The sequence below is a fragment of the Lynx rufus genome, unplaced genomic scaffold (genome assembly GCF_022079265.1).
Source record: "Lynx rufus isolate CCGP_SWC_20201006 ecotype Redwood Valley unplaced genomic scaffold, mLynRuf1.p SCAF_10, whole genome shotgun sequence".
Classification (NCBI taxonomy): domain Eukaryota; kingdom Metazoa; phylum Chordata; class Mammalia; order Carnivora; family Felidae; genus Lynx; species Lynx rufus.
In genome coordinates, this window is record NW_025814824.1 from 40504215 (window position 1) to 40522547 (window position 18333).

Genomic DNA, 18333 nt, shown 5'->3' on the forward strand with positions numbered 1-18333 from the left:
CTAAGAGAATAGATCTTAAAAGTTCTCATTACAAGAAAAATAATGTAACTATGTATGGTGACAGATGTTAACTAGGCCCACTATGATGATCATTTTGCAATATATACAAATATCAAATCATTATGTTGTACACCTAAAACAAATATAATGTTTTACGCCAATTATACCTCAATTTAAAAAAAAAAACTGGACTGTAGTGATCTATGAACAATTCTGTAAACTTCCTAACAATCACTGAATTGTACACTTAAAAAGGAGTCAATTTTATGGTATGTATTTACACCCCTCAATAAAGCTGTTTTGATTTTCAAGTGTACTGAAATAAGGCTAATAGATAGGGAGGCGAATTCTCCTTCCTGGTTGAGAAGATAAAAACATCTCATTGTTAGAAACCCCTGAAGGGAATTCCTTTTCTGCTCTAGAGAAGAAGGACCACCCTTTCCTTTTGGAACAACGGAGCGTCTACATCCCATCCCTGCCAGATGTCGTGGCACATATGCCAAAAAAGGATTATCTCGTCTTCGAGGCAGCCAGGAATGCTGCACAGTTATTAAGCACCTCCACAGGACGAAAGGAGGGAATATCTAAGAAGGCTGGAGGAGGAGAGGTGTCCCCAAGTCTTCAATGATGAAGCAGAACTGGCCAGGTGATGAAATGGCATATCCAAAGCTGGGAAGTGAGAAAGGACTGACCTGGGAGCTGGGGCATAGAAGGGGAACTACAAGCACTTCAGCATGGCTGATATTAGTCCTGTTAAGAATGCAAACATCTGGGAGCCACCCCCGCCCCAACCTACTGAATAGGAATGGCTCATGCGGGGGAGCGTAGGAATGTGCATCTTAACAAATCACCCACTCCCCTAACCTGGTGACGTATGCACACTAAAGTGTGAGAACCAATGAGCTAGATTCTAGGGAAGGCCTTATACGTCGTGCTAAGGTGTTTGCATGATACCTTAAAGGCAGGGGTACCTGGGTGGCTCAGTCGGTTAAGCCTCTGACTTCGGCTCAGGTCATGATCTCACAGCTTGTGAGTTCAAGCCTTGCATCAGGCTCTGTGCTGACAGTGCAGAGCCTGGAGCCTGCCTCAGATTCTGTGTCTCCCTCTCTCTCTGCCCCTCCCCTGCTCACGCTCGGTCTCTCCCTCTCTGTCTCAAAAATAAAGATTAAAAAAAAAAATACTTCGAAGGCAATGAGAAGCTGTGAACAGATTTTTAGTAGGACTTGAACTTTAGGAAGAGCAGTCTGGCATGGCACATTGCTTTGGGGTTGAGCAAGAACCCTAGAGCCCCTCCACACCAGGAGTGCACACACACTGTCCTTTTAATTTAACCTCTTACACCAAGTAACTGAACACAAGCATACCTTTCACAGGTCACGGTCTCCTGTTAACATCTAGGTGCTACCTGAAAAGACTGTAACAATGCCACGACATTCGCCAGTGTTAAAGAGGGGATGGTCCTGTACAGCATAATGTCTAGAAAAACCAAAGGTTACCATATATACCACTACGTGTCAATAGGGAAAAGCCATTTTCAAAATATGAGTGAGAGTACCAATGCCTTCCTGACAAATATCCACACTTTTCTGCTTTGAGCCTCTGTTTCCCATTCTCTTTTGTGGTTAAGTGGCTTCCCCCCACCACCTCAGGGAAGGAAAGGGTGAGGACTATAAACGCAGAACTGCCTGGGCTGGAGTCCTGGGAGTAGCCTGAGAGGTACCTGCATCTATCCTAAAGGAATCCAACTGCGACAGGGGTTGCGCCGGAGCCTGGATGGGCCGACCCTCACACGGCCAGTTTCTTACACAGTTGGGAAAACAATGTCAAGCATCCACACGTGCAGCCTCAATAACAAAAGAGCCAAGAGCCAACGTTTGTGCCCCATATGCTAAGCCCTTTATAGGACTTTAATCTCCACAATAACCCACTGAAGTAGGTTTTATTATGTTCATTTCACAGATGAAACCGAAGCTTAATTTATCCAAGGTAGTACATGGAGGAGAAGTTCAAACTCGTGTCCAACTCCAGAACGTGTACCGTACCACTTCATGGGATGTGTCAAATAAATTCCTATTTTTTCCTAGTTTTTGATGCTTATAGGAATATTAAGAAAACAAGCAAATTGAATTCAAAAGGCTTACAACACATTATAAACAACTTACGTATAGGCCCTGAAATCACCTAGTACAAAGGTCAGCAAAATTTTTCCATAAAGAATTGACAAATATTCAGGCCACGTGGGTCATACAGTCTATGCCCCAACTATTCAACTCTGCAGTTTAGTGAAAGCAGTCCCGGGCAACCCCTACACAACCAGACAGGGCTGTGTCCCAATATAACTTTACTGACAAAGACAGGAAGGGGGCAGAGTACATTTGTCCTTCTAAGTCTGCCACCCTCTGACCTAGTGAGAAGGGCACTGAATGTAGAGTTAGAGCACTTGACTTCTAATGCCAATTCCATGCCTAAGTGAGTTGAGGGACCCTGGGCCAGTCACTTCCTGTTTCTTGAATGCATGCTTAGAGAGTTTCCCTCTCAGTTGGCTGCAAAAATAAGGTAAAAATATATCTGAACACACAGATTCTTCACCAAACCCCTAAGTAGTAGGCAGTGGCAGCAACATCTTAAGGTAAGCAAAAGGAAAAGAGAACTACCACTTTCAGAGTAATCCTGAAAATGCTATATGCCAAGCTTTGTAAAGTAGACCCTTACTTCAGCCTCATCAGCACCCTTACGGGTAGGTACCATTATTCTCGTTTTATAAATGAAGAGCATCAGACAGGTTAAATATATGCCCGAGGTCACAGAGCAAATGGGAAGCCAGGATCTGAACCCAAGCTGGCCCTCTTCAGAAGCTCGATACTGCCGTGCACAGGGAGTGCTCCTGGGCAGTCAGCCCTCAGCCAGTGATTCTGCACAATGAGTGCTCCTGGGAGAGGCTTTGCAGTTAGGCCTCATTCCCCTCTCTTGAGGAATCTCTCACCCTGTCATCTGTCTTGCCCTCCTCCTTTCAGAAAGATCATACCCTCTTTGGCCTGAGAAATGATGTGAGAATCTGAGGTTTGTTTCCTTTAGTTCTGAATGGAAGGACTGCACTCACGAGTTGAAAAAAGACCAGGAGGGGCGCCTGGGTGGCGCAGTCGGTTAAGCGTCCGACTTCAGCCAGGTCACGATCTCGCGCTCCGTGAGTTCGAGCCCCGCGTCGGGCTCTGGGCTGATGGCTCAGAGCCTGGAGCCTGTTTCCGGTTCTGTGTCTCCCTCTCTCTCTGCCCCTCCCCTGTTCATGCTCTGTCTCTCTCTGTCCCAAAAATAAATAAACGTTGAAAAACAAAAATTTTAAAAAAAAGAAAAAAGACCAGGAACCCCAGAACTCTGGGACGGAGCAGTCCAAGGAAGCGGGGAGAGACAGCAGTGGTGCGCCATGTGGTTCTGCATCTCAGAACTCAGCCAAGAGTAAGAGTCTACGTGATGAAACGTAAGTCTATGGAATTACTCAGGCATGTCTGACTTGTCTGCCTCCTTAACCACTGCATTGCAGTGGACAGTCATTTGTTTAAAACTTCCGAAACAAGTTGAGAAAGGACAAAGCAAAACCAAGAAATAGAATCCTCACTGCTTCCTTTATAAAAAAGGCGGGGGTGTGGAGCCGAGGGGACCGGAGGGGAGGGGAGAAGGGAAGGAAACACATTCCCCGAATACAGGAGGACACATGTGTCTCCCCACTGTCAAAAAAGAAAATAGAAAAAGACAGACCCCAGCTCCCCAGCTGAGCACTGCAGCAACACACACAGCACTGCCCTCCTGCCTCAGCCACACAGCCCCTGCACGCCCCCCACTTGCACGCAATGGCCTCCGTCATGCTCCATCCTTGCCCAAGCCTGTTTCCTCTGTGGCTCCCTCCGCTTCAAGGAATGAAGGTGTGAGCTGTCCCGCTGCTGCCTGCTGAAATCCACCCCTCAATATCCAGATCAAAACCACCATCTAGATCATCGATGTCAAAGCTCAAGAGGACTTCAGAAATAGATGGCCAATGTCACCTCTTTCACGTTACCTGTGAGGAAACCAAAGCCCAAAAGGCTTAAAGGGACTTGCTCTTCCATCACACAGCTGGGTAGTAAAGACTAGGTCAGGAAACCAAGTCAGCTGCTTGCGGGTGGGGGCATGACATCCTGATGACTGCCCTGTGAGTGTCCTCTCCTCTTCCTAGGAGCACCAGGGTACTTACACTCTGTCTGGCCTCTCCCCGACTCCAAGTTAGAGTTGTGCGTTTGGGCCCACGTTCTCAAGTGTCTGCTCCTTATCTTACCCACCATGTTATCCCAGTGCTTAGCTACACCTGCATACAGTGGGCCTTCAGAGGGCTATAACAGCCACTGACAAACAAAACACCAGAAAAGCACCTGCCTCTCCACCTGGGGTCCTGTCTCCCTCCAATCAGCCTCCACGCACTGCCAGACAAAGCCACCTACAGCGTTGGTCTCTCCACACCTCTCCTTAGCTTAAACCCTTAAATGCACATGGTAATACCCACAATTTGGCATGAAAGAATCGGACGGCCCATCCTACCCTTCCAGACTCATTCTCTGCCACCCGGAGCACTACCGACTCTCCCCCCACCTCTATACCTTCTGCCTGCTGTTCCCTCTCCCTGGGACACACTTCAAGAATTCCCCTCGTTACCCACTCTCTCCTCATGGTTAACCCCTATTCATCCTGTAAAATCCAGATTTTCTAAGAAATGGCCTCCTCAAGGAGACCATCCCTGACTACCCATCCTCCCTTTAGGATGAGGTGCCCTCCTTCTGCGTTCCCAAAGCACCCTGGCAATCCTCCTTTATGGTCTCAGCACAGAGTATTACATCTATTTGTCTGTACACCTGCTCCCATTCCCTACTAGACCCCAACTTAGAGCTGGAGCTGTGTTTGCCTCTACAGCACCTAGTGCAATATTCAACACATCAAATTAGACTGAATAATTCTTACTTACTAGTTGCAATCAGACCCAACAAATACATATATGTCACGTTATTTCATTAAAATATTTTAAAATATGTAGGCCCTATGTATATGTCAGCATAATATCAGCAATACTAAGGGGACATGCCTAAGGATCTCAGCAGGGAAGCACTTTACTACACAGCCACAGTCTTTAAATAAAGAGCATAAGTAGCATAATGGCATTTGAACCTTCAGGCATTCGACACTTGAGGAGTCCCTTTAGAGAGGTGTGGTGACCCAACCAATATGGCCAACTGGCCAGGGTGGAGGACCAATATCCACTAAGCAAGGAGTGGGAAGAAAGTTCTGACACAGTCGGGGACCAACAGAAAGCTCTCCCCAGAAAGCCTCACAAGCACTGGGCAGTCTCCAGATACTCATCTTCTGGAAAGTGAGCACACAGTGACTTCAGGAGACCCACCTGAGATGGCCACCGGGTCCCCCAACACTCGGGCCTGAGAAGATGTCAACAAATGGTTAGGTGGAAACCATGAGCCTCACAGAATTCACACTATCAGATTCACACCGTCGATAATTAGTAACAGCACCAATGGGCAGGGAACTAAGCTAAGAAGGGAAGGCAAACAGCTAACCCCAGGAAGACCGGAGACCTGCCTAGAAAGAGCATACCTGTGCTACTGGACTTGAGAGGAAGGAAGCGGGTATCCAGGTACGAAGGGACGGGGAAGAGAAAGCGAAGGCAAGTTTCACTGAGAAGGTGGCATTCCAAGAAGAGACGGGATTTCAAAAGACTCAAGGTTGAACAAATCAGGAAAACTGCCGGTTGGTTAACCTGAGGAGGACGTGGAGGCTGATGGCATAAGCTGATGCTATTTTTACCTCCCACTAATCTGCAGAACCAATTTGTAAACACCCTTTCTCAGCCCTGCCCAAATTCACGCACTCATAAACAGTCCCTCAGTAATGAAAAGTCACGGTGAGGGGGTGCCTGGGTGGCTCAGTCGGTTAAGTGCCTGACTCTTGATTTCGGCTCAGGTCATGATCTCACTGTTTGTGAGATCAAGCCCAGGGTGAGGTTCTGTGCTGATAGCACGGAGCCCGCGTGGGATCCTCTCTCTTCTCTCTCTCTCTCTATCTCTTTGCCCCTCCCTGACTCGTGCTGTCTCTCAAATTAAGTAACTAAACATTAAAAAAAAAAAAAAAAAGGAAAGTCATAGCAAGCCACAAAGGTGAGCATAATCTACATGAGGTACTCCCCATCCCTGTCCTCTACACCCATCCCTCGTGTGTTAACAGCACCACAGTCCAGCCACACAAGGAACCCAGAATTATCACTGAAAGCTCCCCACCCCTCCCCATCCGCTGACCCTCAAACTGGGGAAAAGGCCCCCAAGACAATTCCTCCTCCATGTTCTCCCTCACATCTGGCCACTTCTTTCAAAGACCGTGGCCTCTGCTCCACTTTTGTCCTTACCTCCTCCCACATTAACTCTTGCAACAAGCCTCTCGCCCTTCCTGCCGCCACTTCCACAATCTGGCTGCATTAACTTCACCAGATTCTTCTTCCTAAAAGAAATAACCTTATCACACTTGCCTGGCTAAAAAACCTTCCAGATTCCCATTTTTCAGGAGATTTCACCCACACTTAGCATGATATGCTCCAGATGCGGTACCACATGATCCAAGCTGGCCTCTGTGGTCTCAGCCCTCACTGGCTCTCCCTCCCGCTGGCTGGGGGCCCTGCTGAACCCAGGTGTGCTCTCATTCCTGCCCATCTCAACTTCCACAAAGCCTGTGCCATATCCCACTTGCTCTGCCGGGCACAAGCCTGCTCACCATGCAAGACCCAGTTCAAATGCTATCTATCTCTTTATCTTAAAGTCTCTGTCAGCCCCTAAACTAGGGTGGCATCCCTGAGTTGCACCTGTTGTCCTAGGGTAATTACTAAAAGCATCCCATTTACTCTCATGCTGCCCTGCTACGGACAATAAATTACATGACCCTTCTACCTAAAACCTACCTTGATCCAAAGACAGAACTAGTTACTTGCACAACTGTGTCTTTTGCTAAGAGCGTATGTTCCTCAAAGGCAACAATGCTGTCTTATCTTAGTGGGTACCTCCAGCACGTACAGACTGTTAGCACCTGAGACGTACTCAGTGATCACTGGGGGAATAAAAGAATGAATCTGATTCTTGGGCACCTGGGTGGCTTATTGGGTTAAGCGTCCGACTTGATTTCGGATCATGTCATGATCTCACAGGTCGTGGGTTTGAGCCCTGCATTGGGCTCCACATTAACAGTGTGGGGCCTGCTTGGGATTCTCTCTCTCTCTCTCTCTCTCTCTCTCTCTCTCTCTCTCTCTCTCTTTCTCTCTCTTTCTCTCTCTCTCTGTCCCTCCCCAGCTGGCATGCATGCACTCTCTTGCTCTCAAAATAATAAACTTAAAAAAAAAAATGAATCTGATTCTTTAAAAAACTGTAGCAATCAATCTTATCTAAACTTCATCTAAAACTCCAAAGATAAATTTTCTAAGTTAGAATTAGATCTCAGAAACCCTGAGCCAAAAAGGCAGGCCACAAAAGCACCTGCCACATTAGCCGTTTCTTTCTTCAACCAGTGTTTCTCACTTTTTTCCATATAGCCTTCTTAAGGAGCCCTTTCAGACAATTTTTCCTAACCATACCCACCATGAAAGTTTAATAACACTGAGATGTATATGTGCTTTATACATTAAAAAAGCCAGTATAAAGTTTCTTCTTTTTTACTCAACAATGGATTTGGAATACCTAAATAAATATTTTAAGTTAAAATAAATATTTTAAGTTAAATTGAATATTTTTTTTTAATTTTTTTTTTTCAACGTTTATTTATTTTTGGGACAGAGAGAGACAGAGCATGAACGAGGGAGGGGCAGAGAGAGAGGGAGACACAGAATCGGAAACAGGCTCCAGGCTCTGAGCCATCAGCCCAGAGCCTGACGCGGGGCTCGAACTCACGGACCGCGAGATCGTGACCTGGCTGAAGTCGGACGCTTAACCGACTGCGCCACCCAGGCGCCCCTAAGTTAAATTGAATATTTTAAAGCTATTAACATTTAACTTTATAACTGTATTTGCTGAGTGGCTTTTAATGTATCAGATTACACATGCAAATTTCCAATTTCTACATAACAATATCAATGCAACCAAATTTTTAACAGACATTCAAAACTGCTATTTTTCAAAGGTAAAACAATTGAAAATTTGTCTTCTTAAAAATCACTTTTTAAAGAGGTTATTTTGGGGAGTGCCTGGCTGGCTCAGTTAGAAGAGTATGTGACTCTTGATCTCGGGGTTGTGAGTTCGAGCTCCACACTGGGTGTAGAAATTACTTAAATAAAAAATAAAAATGGAAACTTAAAAAAAAGTTATTTTTAGTGAACTTTTGTTTCACAGAAGAAAAGAATTTTTAACTTAAGTAGCTGCAGATATTCATTCAGATACTACTGATATGTTCTTTTCTTAGTACCTGACAACTACTGATGGACTGAATAACTTTAATAGGATTAAATAATAAAATATAACCTGTTCCTATTTAATTTTCAGATACCAAGTCATTCATGAAAGCACTCAGGGCCAAACATAAGCAACATCCACAAGGCAGCCAATGGGTGGCCTGTACACAGGAGGAGGTCACCAGGAGAGACAGAACTTAAAGATCAAGTAACTGATACAAAGTTCTCCAGTCCTTCCCATCTATTTGTCGTAGGTTTATAGTATTGACCTTGCATACATACTGTATATCTGTCATGAACTTGATGTGAACGTTGCTTACATAATACCCAAGAAAACTCAAGGAAAGAAATTTTAATACTAAGTAATAAGATATTGTTGATCAAGCTCTGAAGGGCCATAAAACCATTGTAATATCTAAGATGTTTTTGCCTCCCTCCAGAACCCATTTCTGCCACCCTTGAGGTTGCAAGCCCTAACTTCTGTGTTCCCACATTTATCCTCCTAGCAACTAAATGGAAAAACAACAACAACAAGAAATACCAGTTTACCTAAGAAAACACTCCATCCCCCAGCCACCATGACAGTTTCTCTACCACCATCACCTCCTGAGAAACTCTGAAAGAAAAGGAAGTCCCATTTTATTAGCTCTCCTCCCAAAAAGGAGCATCCCCCCCACAAAAGTATAGACTTCTAGAAATGGAAGAACACTTAGGGTTCATCCAGCCCCACCTTCTTCAGATGAGGAAACTTAAAAGAACCCTAAGAAAATGAGACTTACTCAATGAAATCACTAAGTTGTAGACAGAAACCTTATCAGTCTGGTGCCCCGTTGTATCTGCGGGCAGATGTCTGCACACATACTGAATACATGGCTAACGGGCAAATTACTGACAGAGAGCCCAGTTCGTCTAATTCCTAGCTACTTTTCCAACTACACCGCATGGCCCCCTTCTACTTCCCTAGGATATAAAATAATAGCCACAAAGCCTATCAAGTGTATATTAAAGTGTTTAAAAAGCTCCCCAGCTGAAATAAGCCATCTTAGTTTCACACACCCAGTAAAATTGAAGAGCCAGTTCTTGTTCACTCCGTGTAGACATGGTAGAGTGCTCAGACCAATGAAATGTTAGGGACTTTCTACAAGGAAGTCAAGGGTACCCAGTCCACAATGCACTACTTCCTACTTGCTTACACGGCCTTGAGCTCTATTCTGGAGTTCTTATACACATGTCATATCTCCCTACCTAGACAGAGAACCCTAGAGAGCTAAAACGGTGTCTTCTCTTTCTAAGGCACCTACCAAGTTTCAGCACAGAGCAAATGTTCAATAAATGTTTGCAAAATTTGGGGGCCTGGGTGGCTCAGTGGGTTGAGCCTCCGACTTCGGCTCAGGTCATGATCTTACCGTACGTGAGTTCAAGCCCCACAGCCGGCTCTGTGCTGACAGCTCTACTTGCTTCGGATTCTGTGTCTCCCTCTCACTCTGCCCCTCCCCCCCCTCAAAACTAAAAAAACATTTTCTTTTTTTTTTTTATTTTTTTTAATGTGTAGTTATTTTTGAGAGAGAGACAAAGCGCGAACAGGAGAGGGGCAGAGAGAGAGGGAGACACACAATCCGAAGCAGGCTCCAGGCTCTGATCCGTCACCACAGAGCCCGACACGGGGCTCGAACCCATGAACTATGAGATCATGACCTGAGCCGAAGTCAGACACTCAACTGACTGAGCCACCCAGGCACCGCCAAAAATAAATAAACATTTTTTTTTAATGTTTGCAAAATTTATACCAATAGAAATGGGATACTGTGAGGGATAAATGTGAATTTGGCAGGAACAAAAAAATTTGTTTATACTTTGCTCACCTCCTAGGACCAACATAGTACATTACATGTTAACAGGAGCCTAACAGTTACTGAATTTAAAAAAAAGAAAAATAAAGCAAATAATGAGAAATTATTAAGAAACATCATTTCTGCTTTTATTCATTCATTTAACAAATGTGTATTTACCAAGAAGCTGTGTGCCAAGCTCTCTGTTGTTCTCAGACCTAACTTCCCCCACAGAACTAGAGTCCTCCTCCCTAGCTAGAGTAGCTTAACACTTCGGTTCATCTTGTAAGCAGTGGGCATAGCTAGGATGACTATGTATTTCTATAAGCCCAGGACAGTCCCAATTCACACCTACTGTCCAAGTGTTAATTATTAATAGCATCCCCTTTCTTTCTCAACAATGCTCCGGTCTAGACAATTATATAGCCCTAAGACTACCAAATCTTTTTAGAATAGCAGACTAGGGATTCAAAAATTCACTCCATATTTACTATCTACTTCCAGTCTTGCTTCCTCATCTATAATATGGGCATAACACTGATCAAATTAACTGGTTATACAAAGGGAAGCAGTTGGGAACAGGCTGGAACATCACATTTAGATCATTTTGCCAGGGCCTTGCATGCCAGATATATAAATACTTAATATATAACAGACAGCCATAAAAACTTTTGAGGAAGGGAGTGTATGTATGGCCAAAGCGCCATGAAAGTGTTACTACCTTGATTAAAGAAAAGAACTAAGGAGGAAAGAAAAACAGGAGGCTCTAGGTCATACCACAAAGACAGCCTAAAGCTATAAATAAAGAAAGGTTGTCATGGATGAAAATAGCAACAAATATGCTATTTCATCACTTGCCTTTATGTTTAGTGTAAAAGTTTCAACAATAAATAGATGCAACTTAGCAAATTGTGGCTCATTGTTTTGTGGTCTTGGGGGTCCTCATTGCAAGGGACTGGCTGTAAGGAAGGTTCTCAATGACCCGGCTTGCCCTCTTGACGGTCAGTCGTGTAAAGGAGCTGCAGTTTGGTTTTTGTTTCGTTTTTATATTAAGGGCTACACTGAGAACACAATTCGTTGTCAGGAGTTTTCCAACATGAAAGAAATGGGACTGGAATCTTAACCCGCCTCCTCCAGATCTTCCACTATTGCATCATTTGAAACTAAACCTCCTCCAGCAGCGACTTGTAAAATTCAAGTCAGGTAAAATGGCAGCAGCAGCAGCAAATGTGGGTGCTGCTGCCGGCCTCAACTTCCAGCGCAAGAGGGAGCGTCTCTCCGGAACTGCCAAGTGCGGCTGAAAGGAACAATCAATAATTCAACAGGTCCAGCGCGCGCGCCAAAGGGTGCTCAGACCCCCGCGCGCCCGCCACCGGAGGAAATGGCTATTTAAATACAGTGGAGAAGTGAAGAGGCCGGAGTCGGTTCTCTCCCGTCCACCACTGCCACGGCGGACCTGCGTGGGAAAGGCCCGTGCCCTGTGGACTGCGGAGAAAGCACCAGTTCCTGGGCTGCTGCTCCGGTCCTGCAGCCCTCCGGCCCCTCGGCAGCCCGTGCCCTGTCCGCTCGCGCAAACACCCCTGGGGCTCCTTCCTCAGCCTGTCCTCCTCCTGTCACCGACTGAAGCCTTTCGGTTCTGCCACCTGGAAACTTCCACAGGAGTGAGATTCCACAAACCCCGAGGGCCAGTATCGGGACTTCAGGGTCAGACCTCAAAAAGCCCAGGCGCTCCTGAACAGTCTCAGAACAGCCCAGGGCTGCGAGTCCCGCGCTCCCGCACACTCGCACCCAACCACCCGCCGACCCGACGTGGTGTCCTCTATCCCACGACCCCGCGGTGCCGGCGCCCCAAACTCCGCAGCGCCTCTGCTCCGAGCGCCCTCCTCGCGGCCGCAGGGAAAGACCTCCCAGGCCGGGTGCCCTCCCCACGCCCCACCCCCCCCGCAGCCCCTGCCCCCTCCTCCGAACCGGAGGCTGCCTGTCCCAGACTGGGGACCAAGGGGGCGGACCCTGGCCGTCCCTGCCGGGCTCGCTCATCCCTCCCGGACTCCAAGGACAGTACCCGCACCCCCACCAGCCAGTACCTCGTCCGCCTCCAGCTCTGCTCCGTTGCCTACAAGCGCCATGTTCCTCCTCAGGCTGCAGCCACCCAAACCCAGACAGGGAGCTCAGAGCCTCCGAGGTTTCTCGACTCGGGACTCAGCCCAGCGCCCGTGAGGGAGGAAGGGGGCGGCCCCGGGCTCCCGCCGGGTCGCGGGCGGGGCCAGCGCCGAGCTGAGCGAGTGCTTTCCCCGCCCCCGGCGCCCGCAGACCAGCAGAGCATCCATTTCCCTAGCCCGCGCCAAGCGGCCCGCCTCGCCGCAAGCTCCGCCCCCCGCAGGCCTCGCCCCGCCCCCCCACGCGACTCAAACTGAAGAGTTAACCAGGTTCCCGCAACGAGTCTCCGCCCCCCGAGTGGGCGGGGTCACCCGTGGGTAGGGTCGCTTGGTGGGCGGAGTCATCTCGCAGGCCGAGACTTCGGTGGTTTGGCCCACGTTCTGGGCGGGTGCTTGCCGGGGCCCAGCATAGTGAGCTCTGCCGAGGCGTGGGGGCGGGAGAGGATGGGGCTCTTGGTAGCCTGGAGGCAAGAGAGCGCCTAGTTGACGAGGTCGAGGGCGCGCTACTCTACAGGCCGGTGGAAGCGTCCACCTGGTCCGTGGGCCGATGCCAGTCCGCTTGCGTCGCCACGTGAGACTCACAGATAATGGGGACCAGAGGGCAGCCCTGGGTCACTCAAGATCACCTGTCACCCAGAGGCCTCTGTCACGCCACGTGCCCAAACACTACGTCAGATAGAGGCACGCTGTGTTTACTTCTGTGTATGTTTGAAAAATAAAGGAAAATCCACGGAACAGATACTTATATAAGTTGGAGCTCCTCTACCCCTCCTCCTACTCCCCTGTCTCGATTATGTCGGCATAACATCCCACACTGACTTTTGTGGGCCCAAATACATGTATCTAATTCATGCTTGAACTGTAAGCTGTATGAGGGTTGAGATGCTGTCCACTTCAAGGCTGTATCCTCAGCACTAGAACAGTGCCTTGCACATAATAGGTACCCAACAAATATTTGCCGGCTGAGTTTAGAAATTCATTCTTGCTTCTAACATGTAATAATTAAACTATCCAACTAGAAAATTAAAAGCTATATTTTTTAGGGTTGGGGTATTTTTTGTCTGCTTTGTTTCACACACAATCAAATTCGCCAAGTTTAATTCCATGACAAATGTTTACAAAACACCATCCCAAAAGTTCCCTGTGCTCCTTTGCTGTCATTCATGCCCCCTCCCCCCTCCATGGCCTCTGGCAACCACTGGTCTACTTTCTATCACCATCGTTTTGACTTTGCTAGAATTTCATATAAATTGAATCATAGAGCATGTGGTCTTTTGTGTCTGGTTCGTGAAAGGCTATTTAATGGTCATCCAGTGATAATCATAAAAATAGCTAACATTTGTTGAGTACTTACTATAGGTCAGGACTATGCTGAGCACCTCATACATATTATCTCATTTATCCTTCATAACCCCATGAAGTAGGTACTAGTATACTACAGATGAATAAATTGAGGCTCAGAGAGTTAAGTAACTTATTTGAGGTCAAACAGCTTTAAAGCAAATAAGGATGCCTGAATCTGAGCTCCAGCAGTCTGACTTCAAGGGGTAGCTTTTAACCATTGTTCTGTACTGCCTCCAGCCACTCTCCCTCTCTTTCTCCTTACTTGTTTCAGTAAACCAACTGCCCACACATGTCTATTACACATGTTTTCAATAAATCCCCTTTGCATCCTTGAAACTTGCTCTACAATGGTTTCTATCCCATGAACAATGAAAAAAATAGGTTAGATTGTCCTGATGGTTGCACAACTCTGAATTTTCTACAAATCATTGAATTGTATGCTTATGGGTAAATTTTATGGTTATCTGTATTCTCAATAAGGTCATTTTTTTAACTGGTCATCTCTCTCTTTTTTTTAATGTTTATTTTTGATAGAGAGGGAGATACAGAATCTGAAGCAGGCTCCAAGCTGTCATCACAGAGCTAGAAGCAGGACTCAAACTCCCATGATCTGAGCCAAAGTGGGACACTTAACTGACTGAACCACCCGGGAGCCCCAACACCTTCTTTAAAAAAAAAAAAAAATTAGTTATTTATTTTTTAGAGAGAGCGAGCCAGCAGGGGAGGAGCAGAGGGAGAAGGAGAAAGAGAATCTTAAGCAGACTCTGAACTAGACGACCCAGGGCCCAATCCCTTGGCCCTGAGATTATGACCTGAGCCAAAATCAAGAATAGGTCGCCTGACTGAGCCACCCAGCTGCCCCTGGTTAACACATTCTTTGGGTGCTCTTAGAATCAAATATATGGGCTAGAAGGGAACTAAGAGTCTTTTAATTCCAATACGCCTGAAAATTTCCATTCCTCCTCCCCTCCACCCTCTTTTCTGTTTATGCTTCACTTTCTGAGGCTAGATTCCCGTCTGGGTCCAGATTCTGCTCTATTACTCACACATGATTCCACTTTTTAAAGTTCATTGGTTCCTAAATTAATATCACATCTTTTTGACGTGAAACCATCTCATTGGTGGCTTCTCCCTCTCCCATATGCTTTGTTATTGTCTTACAAATTTCATCTCAAATTGTGAAGAGATACAAAAAACTTGGCTCTAGATTTGTAGTATGTTGATGTTATGAGAATCAAGTCCAATTTTTTAGGAAATCTATTCTTATAAAGTTTGGTGGGTTTTCTTAAAAAATCAGGGATCATATCTGAAGCTCTGTATGTTTGTTTTTTTTTAAACAGTTAACATTTTAATGTATATTCTTAGAGGTTTTCTATGCTTAACATACATTGTTCCAATGGAATCATTTTGGGGTGTGTTTTTTTTTGTTTTTATTTTTATTTTTTAATGTTATTTGAAACCAGGTTAGTTAATATGTAATGTAATTGTTTCAGGAGTAGAATTTGGTGATTCATCACTTACATATAACACCCAGTGCTCAAGGCTCTGTATGTTTTAAATTCACGTCACTAGATAAGCAACACTCATATTTCTAAGGAAGCCAGTTGTAAACACTAAATGAATATGTTCTAGCCACTGGAACATCTAATCAGATTTGCTTTGCTCCTGGCAGATGCCAACTTTCTCTGCACATGTAGGATTCTACAAGATCATGAATCACAAATATAAAACAGATTCTTTCAAAAACCAGAATGGATTCATTTTTGCCACAGAATTCATTGCCAGTTTGCTGATAACATTGTACTCTTAACAGTCAAGTGAGATACTCAAATATTTCATTTCCCAAAAGTAACTAATATAGAGATTAAGCAAGAGCAAGTGCTTGATTTTTTTTTTTTTGAAGGCACACCTACTGACAGCTGTTTGGATTTCAAAATAATTCTAATATTGCTCACAATCTTATCTTTGGCATTAACAGATGGAGCATTTTTTTGTTGATACTTGACTTAAAAAGAAGTTGTATCTTCATCATTTGTGTAGTGGGAATTTTGTTTAGAAACAAAAATTTTTAGATGACCGTAACCACGAAATAAGTGCTCATTGTAAATTGCACATTTGTTAATGGCTTTGTCTCACATTCATATCTTAGCTCCTGGAGGAGAACTTTCCCTTCTAACATAGCCTCTCCCTCTCAATTACACGCTCCCATGTCCTCCTAACTATAGCACTTTTTCCTATCTGAACTATCTTGCTCATTTGTTTATGTGTTCTTGGTCTATCTCCCTCAACAGCAACACCTCCACACAGACACTGTAATGTAAACTCCCATCAGGAAAGGAACCCTGTGTTTTGTGTTTATAATAAAACCCCAGTGCCCAAAACTTAAAACAGATACTTAATGTATGGTTATTGAGTGACTAAATGAAAGTATAAAAAAGCTCATAGTACACAGAGCATTTTGTTTAGGCCTCGTAAAGCCAATGCTATAGCATAGTAAGTTTTTGTAAAGAGGACAGAACCAGTAATAATGAGGGACATTAAAGATGGCAAATTACGTGAAATACAAAAAGTAAATACTGTTTTTCTTAGGATAATGTGCAAAGCATGATAACTGTCTCTGATGCCAACTCATTTTTTCAAAATTATATAAGCATTTAGAGTTCCCTCCATGACCTAAAAGGGATTAATTCATGTCTCTGAGAGAGGCTTAAATGCTAGGGGAAGAAAACTCATCATTTAGTGGAGGCCGAAATATCCCTTAAGAATATCCCTATTCTAGGCATTTTGGAGCTGGGTCAACATTCAGTTTACCAGTTTATCAGTTCTTTGTTTTAAATATATATGTAAATATAAGTATATATTTATACATTATATATTTTTTATGTTTCTAAAATCTTTCCAATCATCTTCCTATTTATTTTCCCTATGTCTCTTTAAATTATATTAATCTCATTTTTAAAATTTTTTTAATATTTATTTATTTTTGAGAGACAGAGAGACAGAACGTGAATGGGGGAGGGGCAGAGAGAGAGGGAGACGCAGAATCCGAAGCAGGCTCCAGGTTCCCAGCTGTCAGCACAGAGCCCAATGTGGGGCTCGAACCCACAAACTGCAAGATCATGACCTGAACCAAAGTTGGACGCTTAACCGACTGAGCTACCCAGGCACCCCTAATCACATTTTTTTCAGATGAGGAAAGGTATTTAAAGGGAAATGACTCTGGGCACCTGGGTGGCTCAATCAGTTAAGTGTCTGACTCTTAGTTGCAGCTCAGGTCATGATCTCATGGCTTTGTGGGTTTGAGCCCCACATTGAGCTCCACACTGGCAGGACGAAGCCTGCTTGGGATTCTCTCTCTCTCACGCTCTCTCTGTCCCTCCCCCGCTTGTGCTGTCTCTGTCTCTCTCAAAAAAAATAAATAAGCTTTAAGAAATTAAATTAAATTATTAAACTAAATTGAGGGAAATGACTCAACAAAGGCATGTGCCCTTTCCCCCTTCTGCCTCTCCTCCTTCCCACAGCCGGGAAGAGAGATGTGACGGTTGGAGCTTCTGCTGTCCTATTGAACCATACCTTGAGAATGGAAGCCAAAAATTAGCATGGTGGAATAAAAAGACAAAAGGAGTCTGGATTCCTGATAACAGTGGAGCTGCCCCAAAAGTACCAATTCCACATTTACGTTACGTGAACGATAAATCCGTTATTATCTTGCTTAAGCTACCATTATACTGAGTTTTCTGTGATATGCAAACAAACCTAAATCTAAACGTACACGTGTCTAATTCAAAGTGTTATTAGATGCTCCACATACCTTCCCACTCATCTAGCTAAAGCATTTGTAACTTCCAGTCGGTGTGGGCTTGGACAGGTGGGCTTGGAGCAGTTTGGCAGCCCAGGTACACCTTCCCTCCTGAGGATACCTCCCCCAAGTCCTCTTTCTCTGGGCAATGTTGGGCCTTCTTTTCTGGCATATCTCCCTTCACATTGCTGGAGTCTTTGTCCTGGAAGTCCAAAAATTTTCCACGTTCTGAAGGATACTAGCATCTTTGTTTAGTGACCTTCTCTTTGTATTTCACGCACAGCTTTAGTAAACCAGTCATTATCTTTGACCATCTTCAATTCTGCCCTCACAGCCTCTTTTAGGCCCAGCATTTGCAACACTTCTCATTGGGCCCTTTGGGTTTATACCAGGCGGTTCCTACACTCACCTAGAGGAGGAGTCACAGACACAAACCTTCTCCATAAGGCTTACATACAGTGGGGAGCCTGTGCTGACAGCTCAGAGCCTGGAGCCTGCTTCGGATTCTGGGTCTCCCTCTCTCTGCCCCTCCCCACTTGTGCTCATGCTCTCTCTCTCTCTCTCCCTCACTCTCTCTTTCATTCTCTGTCTCTCTCTCTCTCTCAAAAAAATACGCCTTGGAAAATTTTTTTAAGACTTACATGTAGCAACATCTATATTCTGAAATCAGTTTTGACTCAGCACTATAGTAATTAGCTCTAAGTGTCTCAAAAGCAGTGATTCTTAAACTTGAGCATGCAACAGAATTGT

The 18333-nt window shown here is 45.1% G+C and overlaps 1 protein-coding gene across 1 annotated transcript in view; it reads right to left on the reverse strand.

Annotated features, from left to right (window-relative positions):
• Window positions 1–12611, reverse strand: part of TTC39B (tetratricopeptide repeat domain 39B) — a 127703-nt gene extending 115092 nt beyond the window's left edge. The window contains 3 exon segments of the mRNA XM_047064768.1: window positions 12369–12439; window positions 12442–12568; window positions 12570–12611. Coding sequence (XP_046920724.1) covers window positions 12369–12439; window positions 12442–12568; window positions 12570–12611 — 240 coding nt within the window.
• Window positions 12612–18333: the final 5722 nt, after the last annotated feature.